Below are 14176 nucleotides of genomic sequence, written 5' to 3'. Positions count from 1 at the left end.
GCATACAGTACTGTAGATTGTCAATATCACCCTGAAGTCTATCTCCATCTTCCTCGAGTGCCTTCTAGCTTTGCTCCTTCAACAAGCTTAAAGTTAGCTCGTCCATTCAAATCACTGATGCCAGTGTGGAGTCGCTGGGGCCAATCTTGTGCAAATCTTGTGCACTCACTGGTCACAGCCACTGAGCCCAAAAATAATCTGTTTGCTTCTGCTCTTCAGCCTTTGCACATTACTGATTCCATTAAAATAAACACTTGCAAGCGATATGTTACTGGACCATCAGCTTGATCATCAATCAATTTTGTTCCATTTACTGCAAAATAGCAAAGTAATTGCTAGAAAACTATTTTCCCAAACAAATGTTCTGTATGATATTACTTACTCGCAATGTATTCTACATTTTAGAAATCGGCAAAATGAACAGAAATTATAAAAACTATGCTTTGACTCTAGGTGCTGGAAATTATTTAAGAAATGATTGACACTCAACAGCTCAGGCAATAGCTGTGGAGAGAAAAACAGTCAATATTTCAAGTTAATGGCCTATCATGAAAAGATCATTGACTTGAAATGTTAACAGAAAAATAATGTTTCTTAAATTTTCAATGTAATTTCAAAATCTCCCTCCTTATACATTTGGTTAAATAGAATGCAGATGCACGTACCATTGTTGCAAGATAGAGTTACAAAATCAGATGGTTCACTTGGTGAGCTGATTCCCCAGGGGTTACTTGCGCTGACTCGGAACTGGTACTGACAGCCTGGAATCAGGTCCTCAATCACAAGGTAGGTGTCCAAGGTTGATGCTACTGATTGCTGCCATGCCAGTGATCCTAAACATTGAGGACTTCAAAGTTATTATTTTTTTTTCCCATTTGAGCACAGGTACTTGTCTCTTTTATTAATTTTTAAATAAGTCATACAGCGGCTAAGTTATCATGCAGGGATATTGCTGGAGTTTACTGTGTAACCAACTGAACTGAGAAATTCGGAGAAACCCAACATAAAAAAAAAACAACAGTTTTTATTTCTACATTACTTAAACACCATATTATTAATGACCAGGCATATTTTTGCATTTTGGTTATTAACATATAGCCTGTGCTTCTTTTAAAAAGGTAACAAAGAGATACATTAATTATTACCATTGTTATTTCCAGGTTGCATCTGATACCAACCTCTTGCATTAATAAAAAATGAGGACAATTTCCTGATAAAGCAGCAATAACATTTTCCTACTTGCCATCTCAGTATTAAATTTGATATCCTGCCTAGATTGTATAAAATGGATACATGTAGTGTGCACGTAAAGGTGCTTGAAAGGCAGATAATCTGAATCCAGGAAATGTGAACAATTAAAATATATATCTAAGAAATATATTGATAATTAAGGTTCAGCAAATCATCCCGAAAACATGAGAATTTTAAAGCACTTACACTAGTAAATTTAAAGTCACTATAAGGTTTCTGCATGCCACACTTTTGATAGATATTGTCAAACCTGAAGAGTGTGGGTGAATTTATCTTCAGTTTAAAGGCACTAGATAAAGATTCAAATTTCAAATGTTTCTTTGTTTAGGAACTGCTAAAATGTTTAGTGTACTAAAAATCAAATGGGCAATTTCAAGTAAAACTGACTGGCTTGTACAGATAGTCATAAGAATGGAAAGAGCATTGACAAAAGTTTGATCAGTTGACAGACTCTGGCAGGGAACAAGAAATACCACACGCAAAATGCTTGAGGAACTCAGCAGGTCAGGCAGCATCTGTGGAAATTAATAAACAGTCGATGTTTTGGGCTGAGACCCTTCTTGAGGATTGGAAAAGAAGGAGGAAGATGCCAGAATTAAAAGATGGCGGAGAGGGGAAGCAGGCTAGCTGGAAGCTGATCGGTTGAAGCCCAATGGGTGGGGAAGTTAAGGGGCTGGAGAGGAAGGAATCTGATAGGAGAGGGACGAGGACCATAGGAGTAAAGGAAGGAGGAGGGGAGCCAGAGGGAATTGGCAGGTGACAAGAGGTAAAAGGTCAGAGTGGGGAATAGAACAAGAGGGAAGGGGGAGGGAATACCTTTTAATTGATAGGAGAAATAGATGGTGACCGTAGTAGTTTTCTTTGAGGAAGAGTCATGTAGATGTTATAGGTACTTTAACGACTGAAAAACAGGAGACTAATGAATGCTAAAGGCAGAAGGCCCTGCATGGTTATCATGGTGCCACTTCAGATAGAGTACACAGCATAAACCTTCTCATCTTTTTAAGAAGATGCTGGAAAGACTGACTACATCAGGTGCAAGGGAAAAGATGTAAGACAATCCTGATTAAGTGTCATTCTTAGGCTGGGGTTGGAGAGTGAAAAGTTTTTAAAAAATGGAATTTACTGTACACTTTCAAAGTAAATTCTGTATTGATGGCAGCCTTACCATGTTGAGGTAATCATGATCAGCATACTTATCAAAACTCTGATAATTTGCATGCACAGACGTAACAGGAATATTCAATAGCCTCTAGCCTTGGGCTGTGTTAAATTGCACAACAGCATGCAGAAAGGTTACACCCAAATACAAAGTTGTGGAATGAATTGGGAACATTTATGAAGTTTTAGAAGATTCATAAAAATGTTCATCAAAATCCGCGGATTTGCAATAGTACAGTTCAAGTGTCTCCAAGGAATGGCTACACACATATCTATTTCACTGTAGGGTAGCAAGCAGAGTGGTCAGTAAAATGGTACTGGGACACTTAGTAGGAGATGTCCATGGTGCAACCAAGTGCTGAGACCTTTCGTGAGGTGGAAAGGAGACGTTAAGAGTCACAGTGCCAAGAGAAATATAGTGTTAGGGGGGTAGGGGTATGGGTATGTAGGGGAGGGAGGTGCCCTGGACTGACAGTCTTTATGGGTAGTGTGGATATGGTGTATGGAGAGAGACAGTGATCTTGTTTTGTTTTAGCAATGACAGTCGTCAGTGGTCTTCAATAGCAGCTAGTTCAGGAGCGGCCAAGGAAACAGAGGAGGGGAAACATGGAGAGAAATGAACAGTAAAAAAACGGAATCCATTACACAAGAGGTTCTGCAGATGCTTGAAATCCAGAGCAACGCACACAAATCCGCCTTCCCTCTTCTTCTATTCCCCACTCTGGCCACTTTCATCTTCTCCTCACCTGCCTATCACCTCTCCCCGGCACTCCTCCTTCTCTCTCTCCTGTGATCCACTCTCCTCTCCTATCAGATTCCTTCTTCTCCAGACCTTTACCTTTCCCACTCACCTGCTTTTACCTAGCACCTTCCAGCTATCCTCCTTCCCCTACACCCCCCCCCACCTTTTTATCCTGGCGACTTCCCCCTTCCTTTCCAGTCCTGAGGAAGGGACTTGACCCAAAACATCGACTGTTTATTAATTTCCATGGATGCTGCCTGACCTGCTGAGTTCCTCCACCATTTTGTGTGCTTTGTAAAGGAAGAAGCCAAACTGGAAGTCTGAGAGAGCAAGGACATGTGGCAAATGGGGCATAGTGCTTAAAATACTAAGGGGGGCAATAACATCAAAGCAACAAATCAAAAAGCATTATGCCTTAACATGCAGAACATTCTCAATAAAGTTATGCTATCATGGCTGCAGCTAGACCACTAATGAGAAATGAACATTTTGGAGCTCAGATGAAAATGTAGTTGTGATGGAGCTTTCAGGGGTGGAGGAAATTAGTGTAAAGATGAGGATAAATGTTGAATTTGAGAATCTACTGGTGGAACTAAGGAGAAAATGCATTGGTTGGGTTTGTAGGGGATGGAACTAAACAGACAAAAACCAAATACAAAACCTACTAATAGTCTGGGGCAAAGATGCTTCTCCTGAACTTCTTACTGGGTGTATTAATTATTCCAGGATTTATTAATTTCACTTGTAAGAATTTATTTCTAAAATTACTTGTAATATTATAAACTGCACTAAATAGAGTTAATCTATCTCCGGTTAAGTGAGAAAATGGCACTGTCATGTAGTATTATGGTTAGAACACGAATTACCTTCTTCCCTGTATTCAACAGTGTAACTGGAAATGGTGCAGTTTCCTGTACTTGCTGGAGGCAACCATCTCAAAATAACAGAGCTATTGCTTCTCTCCTGGGCTATTGGTCGACCTGGCGCTGCTGGAACACCTGAAAATGGGGGAATCAGATCAGAGTGGTAAACACCAACTATAAGTGATTTACTTAAGCATTTAAAGAACAGATAAATGATTTGAGAGCAACAATATGAATAGTTGCTGCTTGCAGTAACCTCTTTATCAAGAGTGCAAAAAAGAGTGTAAGTCTCTGTTCTGCGTTTAAAGGACAGTGATGCAGAAGTGGGATGTTTGAAGACCAGTCTGGGATATTCAGCCAACAAACCAGCATGAATGGAGTCTGGTGTGTAGGTTAAAAAGTTAGATTGTCCCTTTGCTTTTTTTGTCCTTGCCCCTCTAGCTGATAGAGGTTGTGAGTTTGTAAGGTGCTGTCTAAGGAGTTTTGATAAGTTGCTGTAGTGCAGAGGTTCCCAATCTTTTTTATGCTATGGATCCTTACCATTAACCAAGGGGTCCATGGACCGCAGGTTGGGAACCCCTGATGAAGTGTGTCTGGTAGACCTATTATGTACAAACTGTTGCTTCTGTGTTTTGGTAGTGAAGTCAGTGAGTGGTTGTGGATTGGGCCTTTCAAGCAGGTTGCTGTGTCCTGCGTAGCAATGAGCTTCTTGGGTGTTGTTCATCCAGTCAAGAGGAATGTATTCCATCAAACCCCTGACTTGTAGATGTTGGACAGGTTTTGGGGAGTTAGGAGGTGTGTTACTCATCACAGGATTCCCAGCCTCTGACCTGCCTTTCTAACCACATTTTGTATATAGTTCCTCCAATTCAGTTCCTGGTCAATGGTAACCTGCTATGTTTATATTTAATGAGATAAGGGTACTTTACATAATGTATTCTGAGAAGGAACAGTTGTTTCATAAAAACATCCCAATGGCGATGCTTTCCTGCCTTAACATTGACATGTATTGCATAATAAAAACAGCAATTTAATCCACCAGAAACAAACTAGAAAACTGATTAGATGCAGCCTGTCTGACAGAGTTTGTCAGTTTGTTTTTTTTTGCTCAAGGTTACAGCATTTGCTGCCTCTTGTGCCTCTGTGAAAGACTGATATCCATTTTGAGAATAGAAAATAAAACATTGTGGCGACACATTTCCTGGCACATCCGAACCGACTCACAATCAGATAGCCTACGGGGGTTTGCGAGTACAGAGCTTTGGAGCCTCTGCGCCACGAGGGAGGTTTAAAAGTGAGGCTGAAGATTTCGAATAAAGTTTTTTCCTTCGACTGCAGTTACCGACTCCCTGTCGTAATTTTAGCGCTGCGTGTAGCACACTGCTACAACATCATAAAATATAGAAAAACTTATTTCAAGATCGCTTTAAATCTCCTACCTCTCACTTGAAGACTATGTCCCCTTGATTTTGAAGAGGAAATACATCCTCATTAGTCATTCTTATTATTGCGAAAAGAGATTAGTTTATCCTATTCAATATATCATGATAATGAAATCCTTTTCTCCAAGCTGATGAGTTAGAAGAGTTTTGTATGAACTTAATTAAAGAAACATTGGCCAATACATTAATTTCACATGGCACAGTAGCATAGTGGTTAGGACAACGCTTTACAGTACCAGAGACATGGGTTTAATTCCTGCTGCTGCCTGTAAGGAACTTGTACGTTCTCCACATGACTGCGTCCCCAGTTTCCTCCAGGTGCTCTGGTTTCCTCCCACAGTCCAAAGACATACTGGTTGGTAAGTTAATCAGTCATTGTAAATTATCCTGTGATTAGGCTAGGGTTAAATTGGGGGATTGGTGGGCAGCACATTTCAAAGGGCCAGAAGGGCCTATTTTGTGCTGTATCTCAGTAAATTAAATCAATACCATGCTACAATGAACTCTTTGCACTTTTATTTAGATATTCCACTCCCACCTGCTTTCTAGATACTGTTCTAAACATAAATTGGATCCAGGCTGCCATCATTATCCACAATTCAAACTTGTCAATTGCCAGTTGGCTCATACATCAGAACAACTCTGTTTCTGTAGACTGGCAGTCTCATACAGAAAGATTTAAAACTTCTTAACAGAATAAGTCATAAACGATGATTTGAAAAGATTTTGTTACCCTGCACTTTGACCGTTGCTGAAGATGATGCTGTTCCTATTTCATTCACTGCCACACAGCTGTATATTCCACTATCTTGAGGCATTATATTACAGATTTTAAGCATAACTTCCCCAGAATCACTATGGGAATAAAAACACAAATGCATTCTTTAACTGAAAGGAAAACTAAATTATTTTCATAAGCAATTCAGTGAATCATGTGAAAGAATATACATTTGCGAAGATAATAGATCTTTCAGTTTAAGGTAAATGATGCATAAACTTATCTATTTTGTATACAGACCCTATCCAAAATGCCTTTTTTACTCAACACAGCTTACTTAATTTCTTGAACAGAAGTTTCCATTTCCAAGAATATAAAGTTCTGCGCATTTTTTTCTCAATCATGTGAGGAAACAAAATTGAGAATTAACATTACCAATTGATATCAATCAATGTGATCAGTAGAGTGGGAGCTTGGAATTAGGAAAAGAGGATAAAAATTATGATTATTTGGAGTAAGCAAGTAATCTGGCCTGAAACGTCAACTGTTCACTCATTTCCAGAGATGCTGCCTGGTCTGAGATCCTCCAGCATTTTGTGTGTGTTGCTCTGGATTTCCAGCATCTGCAGAATCTCTCGTGGTTAAGTAATTCTAAATCTCAATACCTAAATCAAAGCCAATCTTAACTGGGCCAGTCAGTTGTTAAATAGTCACTCACTGATGTATGAGTATAATTACCCAACAGAGAACTCATCCACTGCTTTAGAATTGTAGCTTGATCAATTTTAACTGCAGAGCTCTCTTAATCTACCCACTGAGTCACCCCTTTTCTGGGAGTGAGGCAAATAGGAAAATCATCTTACCCTGGTTAGTGATGTGAGCTGCCTGAGAGATCATAGAACAGAAACACGCCCTCTGACCCACAATGCTGTGCTGAACTAGCTAAAAAGTAAATCGAGAAAACCCCAAAACTAATCCCTCCTACCTACACAATGTCCATATCCCTCCATCTTCCTCATATTCATGTGCCTACCCATCCTTGCCACCTGCTCATGAAAGCAATTAAAAATAATAACATCACTATACTCACCTGATAAAAACTGGTGTTATGTTAAAATCAGATGAATAAAATAAACTACAGTAAATGAGAAATGAATAACATTATTCAAAGTAACATCAAAAATGTGTTGAAAACAATGGGATGAATAGAGAACAGGAAGACAACTTTGTAATCTCCAGAAAGAAGTGGGATGGTGAAAGGAATGCAGGAAAGAACATGAGGGAGGAGATGATACTATCGAGATTGAGGTTTGGGCACTCAGGGTTAAGTAGTGTATTGTTTTTGGATGAAGAAACACAATGATGGGAAGGGTGAGCATCGTAATCAACAAGAAATGGTTGAGCATGTTCTGGTGAGGTTTCCAAGGTACAATCAAGAGAGGGGGTGGTTGATTTTAAAGTAACCACAGAATAAAATACAATTCAGCATTAACAATATTTTTGCAGAAAGAATCACAGGATCATTACTTTAAATATTTAGAGCAGTTCTTTAAGAACACAGGACATTTTATAGAATTTGATACATATATAAATATGTAGGATTTGGATATCATACCCATACAATCAAAAATCTCCTTACTTTAGATTATATTAAGGAACTCGCCAGGTTGCCCTCTTAGCCCTTTATTATTTAATTTGGTTTTGGAACCACTTGCTATTGCTCTTGGGGATTCTAACTCTGTTCAGGGTATTACGAGAGGGGATAAATTACATAAGGTTTCGTTATACACAGATGATTTATTAGTTTATATTTCAGACCCTAGGAAATCTATTCCCTCTATGATATCCATATTTACTGAATTTAGTATTTTCTCTGGATATAAAATAAATTTACATAAAAGTGAATTATTTCCTATTAATAAGTATTCTGATTATTATGATCAAATACCCTTTAATATTGCTAAAAATTATTTTACCTATCTTGGTATTAAAATTACTAAAAATTTTAAAGATCTATAAAAGTATAATTTTCTTCCTCTAATTGAATATACAAAACAAATGCTTTCTAAATGGTCGCCTATGACGATGTCGTTAATTGGTCAAATAAATGTCATAAAAATAGTAATTTTACCAAAATTTCTATATATGTTTCAAGCTGTTCCATCCTTTGTCCTGAAAACGTTCGATAGAATAGATTCTATGATCCTGTCATATATCTGGAATAATAAGATTTCTAGATTGAGTGAAGTTTTATTGCAAAAATCAAAATAAGATGGAGGATTGGCGTTACCAAACTTTAGATTTTACTATTGGGCAATTAGTGTTCGTTATATTACTTTTTGGATTTACAGTACAGATAACCAGGACTGTCCGTCATGGGTGGACTTGGAGGAGAGCTCGGTTGGGGGGTTTTCTTTGGCTTCCTTACTGGGAGCTCCTCTTCCCTTTTTTGTTTTCTGGGATTGGTAGACAAGATTTTAGTCCCATGGTTAGACATACATTAAAAATTTGGTTTCAGTTTCGCAGATTTTTTGATTTGAATAACTTTGTTCTCTCTAGTAATATCCATCTTAACTATTTTTTTTAAACCATCAATTCTGGATAAGGCCTTTTTAATATGGAAAACTAAGGGAATAAAAACATTTTTAGATTTGTTTTTAGAGAACTGTTTATGTCTTTTTCGCAGTTAGTGGATAAATATGATATATCTAATGCACAGTTTTTTAGATATTTACAAGTTAGGAATTTTTAATGAGATTTATTACTGACCTATCCATTTGCTCATTTACCAAATATGATAGGCGTTATTTTTTAGCTTAAATCATCTCAAAAAGGATTGACAGCCATTATATATAAACCACTTATGAATTTACAAATGATGTCTAATGATAAGGTTAAACGTGCTTGGGAATTGGAACTTCAGGAGTCACTTTCAGATGATCAATGGAATAAAATTTATCATTTAGTCAACAATTCATCCATTTGCGCCCATCACTCCTTGATTCAGTTCAAGGTAGTGCACAGGACACATATGTCAAAAGATAAACTAGTGCATATTTTTTCTAATGTAAATCCCACCTATGTAATGCTGAGGTGGCTACCTGAACTCATACAATTTGGTTTTGTATAACATTAAATAAGTAGCTTTTTCAACTTTATTGGCTGGAGAGCTGTTTTGTTGCATTGGAAAGATTCCAATCCACCTGCTGTTTTTTTTTGACTCTCTTCCATTGTGCCGTGTTTAAGCTTGGAGAAAATTAGAAGTCGGACGTTTGATGCATCTTTTGAACTTGAGCAAACCTGGCGACCTTTCATTCGATATTTTCATATGATTTAAATTTTCTTCTTGTTTTACTTTTTTTCCCATTCTTTTTAGGTAATCTCTTTTCTTCTTCTCTGTGGCTTTTCAGATTTGACCGGAAGGATTTCCCTCCCCTGTTTTTGTAATTATATCCTCAAATGGAATGCCCAGTCTTCTTTTTATCTGTTCTAGGTTACTTCAGTGGGTTTTTTCTTTTTCTTAATAATAGCAATTTTTGATCTTTTTTTTGAATTGTTAAGGAGTGGTGGATATTGAGGAGCTCAATATTATACTATATATGATTTTGACAGTGTACACTCCTTTTTTGTTGTTTGTACTTCCATTGGAATATGTATTGATATAACTTCTCCTCTGATTTGTATTTGTCTTTATATATTTTTAAATCAATAAAAAAGATTAAAAATGAAATGGATATCATACCCATACTGCAGTTCGGAAGGTGACTGTAATGAACATTAAATCTGTTTCTCAACTGCCATAAAAAACCTCAGAAGAAGAATCACACCAAATTTGTTCACATCTCAATTAACTGTACTTCTCCACATTTTAGATGTTATGGGAGCCATTGAAAGAGGAACACAAGGGTGATGAGCAACACACACAGATTACTGGAGGAGCTCAGCAGGGCAGGCAGCATCTATGGAAAAGAGCAAACAGTCTATGTTTTGGGCCAAGATAATTCTTCAGGACTCTCATGAGGTTACTGAGGTATGTAGAGCTCTTCTCAAGCAGAGTCTGCAATGAATGAGTGTGAATTGGGCAAGTATGAATCAGTGAGTCTGTTGACCAGATGACTAGCTCCACTAACTTCAAAAGAATGAAATATCAAATGAGGGACATAAAAGGTGCCAGTAGATTTGATCCGACACCGTGATAACATGTGAGGAGAGTAGATATGATTTCCTCTTCTGTGATGCAGACAATGGTTCTCAGGGTATGTTCTCAACATGCTGTGATGTTGCTTAAGGCTCTCTTAAATAATTGTAGCCATCCCCGAAGAGGCTTTTTAGATTGTTCTTACCTCCAGAAAGGCCACAATAATGGCTTTCAGAGTTAAGAGCACTGGGTAAAAGCCTCTGAACTTCATTGGATCAAGCCTGATTGCCCAGCCGAAAATGTTATGGCATTTGGAGACTTGAGTGTGGTTAGGATCACAGTACAACACAGGCCTGGCATACACCTTATTCCTGATATACCTACCACTGTAATTAGATATAGTGATAAAGAGAGTACTGAGAACAGAAACAAAGTCCTGAAGGTAGATTTCAATGCCAATGCAATTGTACCAATTCATGAAAACTGTCCCACACATTCAAGAGCCTACTTCGCTGCAAGTATTGATATTTTTTGGCCCCATAATAATTTACAGCATGATTTTCAGCACCAATTCTAACCTACTCATTTATTTATTTCCAAGTCTTGGTAATGCGCAAATTATGTCAATACCTTCATATTTGGTAACATTCAGCTTGACGAAAGAAAACTAAATACACCTTTACATAAGCCAACAACTTAGGCTCATTTGGAAAATAAAAGTCATCAAAAACTTTGACAAACTTTTATAGATGGCAGTGTTGAGTATACTGACTGGTTGTATCACAGCCTGGTATGGAAGCACCAGTGCTCTTGAATTGAAAAGACTACAGAAAGTAGTGGATGTGGCTCAATCCATCACGGGTAGAGCTCTCCCCACCATTGAGCACATCGACATGGAGCACTGTCACAGGAGAGCAGCATCCGTCATCAAGGATGCCTTTTTCAGGCGTGCATAGGTGGGCACCTCACAGTCTCCACTGTCAGTCATTTCCAACTCATCACCTGCAGCCTATCTAAACCCAATTCTCCTCCACAGACCTTGTTCACCCGTCAAACCAGCTAACCTCACCCAGTTGCTCCTAGCCTTCAGTTACTTTGTACATTGTTAACCAGTATCGATTCCCTCTTGTTTTGTGGACCCTTGTGGCTTGTATTTTTGTGGTCTTTTATTGAAGTTATCATTCATCACTGAATTGCCTCCGCTGCTCCGATTTCAGGTTCCTCTACGTTTTCTGACAGGATGAGTGAACCAGTGATTGTTTGCCTAAAGGAAGCCATCAGCTGGCGTGGTACACGATCCAGGAGCAGCAGGAACCAATTGACTCTCAATGAACTCTCCGTCATTACAACCCATGCCAGACAACCTTCTCCCTCAGTGCCCCAGATTCTTGTGCCTGAATGCTTTGATGGAGTCCCAACTGATGCCACAGCTTCCTGTCTCCGTGTGTCTTACACTTTGACCTCCGACCATCTCTGTATTCTACACACTGAGCCAAGATTGCCTTTGTCATCTCTCTCTTGACTGGGCGAGCTCTGATCTGGGCTGCCAGTAACTGGGACGTAAGTCCCCCATTTGCAATAAATAAGAGGAAATCACTGCTGAAATGTGCTGGGTATTTGACCGTCTGGGAAGTGGGAGAGAGGCAATGAATGAGTCACTTCCCCTGCGTTAAGGCTTACATTTGGTGCTGGATTACACCTTGGAATTCAGTGCTGTTGGAATGCAGAAGCACTGCTGCCCCATTTCCAGCATGGATTCTCGAAGTGCTTGAAAGATGAGCTATCTACCTGGGAGATGCCCACCGACTTCAAAAGCCACATTACCTCGATTCTCTGTATTGACAAGCATCTTATGGAACGATTTTCCAGATCACCAGCCAGAATTGCAGTTCTGTCCCCAGAACCATTTCAGGCTGCAGGACCCTCGCCAGTGCAGCCTCCAGAACCCATGCATTTAAGGAGAGCTTCCTTAACCCTGAAAAGCATGAGTGCTGGTGGAGAAAGAACCTGTGCACTTACTGAAGAGTAGCTGATCACCCACGCATAAGATGTCCACTTAGATGCGGGAAACAGCACCACCAGGTAGAGATGAGAGGCTCCTCGAGCTGGTAAGCTCCATGGCCCCTAATTCCAGCACCATCGCCCAACACTCTCTCTCTGTTCCCCTCCATTCTCTGACGGCTCTATGCACACTAGAGGCTCTGGTGGATTCTGATGTAGCAAGCATCTTTCTGGACCAGACTCAGTGTGCGCAGCTTGTACTCCCTACTGAGCATAGCTCCAACCTCTTCTACATCACACCATTGACAGATGACCTTTGGAGTCTGGGATGGTCACAGAGTGCACATAGCCTCTAGACGCTGGGTCTTATTATAATCAGGGATCCCACCCATCCATCCAGCATCCTCTGACTTTCTACCACCAGGTAGGGGTCTACGATGCATAAACCAAGAACGGTCTGGATGGGAAACAGTTTCTTCCCTCTGAACTCCCTTCTGCATCATATTTGAAGTGTCACTGGTTAATCTGCTCTGTACCTGACAATATTGAATTTAGGCACTTTACTTTGTTTATTTATGCGTAAATCATCTGTAGATTCTATCCCTACTTTCCTAAGTTATTGTGTGTTGTATGCGTGTTATGTGTATGACTGGGCTTTACATCCTGTTTTAGAGAAACATCGTCTCATTTGACAGTACATGTGTATAGTTAAATGACAATAAACTTGACCTGAGCATCAGAGAGCACCATGGGTCCATCCAATTCCTCTTTATCGATTCATCCAACACTCCTCACATTTTGGGTTACCCATGGCTCTTCACTCATGGCCCTCACTGTGCTTGGTCATCAGTTCACTGCTCAGTTGGGGACCCACATGCTGAACCAGCTGCCGGCAACATCACCCCATAAATCCCTGGAGACAGAGAAAGACCTCAACCTCATCAAATTCCCACAGGAACACCATGACATTGCTATTGCCTTCGATAAGAGGGAGGCGAGCGCCTTGCCGCCTCAGAGACACGCAACAGTGTGATCAACCTCCTCCCAGGCACCACCCCTCCCCCAAGGTTGTCTGTCCTCCCTTTCCCTTCCTGAGATTCAAGCCACGAATGACTCCATCACCAAAGTGCTATAACACGGCTTCATCCGATCATCCCAATCCACAGCTGGTGCAGATTCTTCTTTGACAAGAAGAAAGATGGAGATCTCCATTCCTGCATTGACTACTACAGACTGAACAGAGTCAGCATTAAGAACCACTGCCCACTCCCTTGATGGATAGTGCACTTAAAACACTGCACAAAGACCAGATCTTCAGCAAACTGGATCTACAAAGAGCGTACAGCCCAATCCACCTATGCCAGGAGGATAAGCGGAAGACTGCACATAACTCTCACTGGCCACTATGAATACTTGGTGATGCCTTTCAGACTCTCCAACAGTCCAGCCATTTTCCAAGCCTTCATTAACAAGATCCTTTGAGACATGCTGCACAGGTTCATGTCTGTCTACATCGACATTCTCACCTTCTCCATGGACCTCCAAGACTAAGACTGTCATGTCTGTTCAGTCCTTCAGCATCTCCTCAAAAACCAGCTGTTTTGCAAGTTCCACATCCCAGTCATTTCATTTCTGGGTTACATCCTTTCACGCCAAGGCATTACCATGGACTAGAGAAAATATGCGTCATTGCTGATGCGACTGAACTCCCTCCAAATGGCTACAGCACTTCTTGGGCTTCTCCAACTTATAACAACAAATCATCAGAAACTACAGCTAAATCACCACTCCTCTCATTTCCCTCACCAAATCATCTACTTCATGGATAACCTGGTTTGCTGCTAAGGACCACGCTTTTGA

General features: G+C 39.9%; 1 protein-coding gene across 1 annotated transcript in view; it reads right to left on the bottom strand.

Annotated features, from left to right (window-relative positions):
* The window catches only part of kalrna (kalirin RhoGEF kinase a), a 705069-nt gene that overhangs the window by 27906 nt on the left and 662987 nt on the right, over positions 1 to 14176 (bottom strand). The window contains exons 54-56 of the mRNA XM_059966562.1: positions 6193 to 6314; positions 4021 to 4152; positions 666 to 833 (exon numbers count right to left, since the gene is read on the bottom strand). Coding sequence (XP_059822545.1) covers positions 666 to 833; positions 4021 to 4152; positions 6193 to 6314 — 422 coding nt within the window. The remainder of the gene's footprint in view (positions 1 to 665; positions 834 to 4020; positions 4153 to 6192; positions 6315 to 14176) is intronic.

The sequence above is a fragment of the Hypanus sabinus genome, chromosome 4 (genome assembly GCF_030144855.1).
Source record: "Hypanus sabinus isolate sHypSab1 chromosome 4, sHypSab1.hap1, whole genome shotgun sequence".
In the NCBI taxonomy this organism is placed as follows: domain Eukaryota; kingdom Metazoa; phylum Chordata; class Chondrichthyes; order Myliobatiformes; family Dasyatidae; genus Hypanus; species Hypanus sabinus.
The sequence above is the reverse complement of the archived record's forward strand: the minus strand, read 5'-3'. Positions and strand labels throughout refer to the sequence as shown.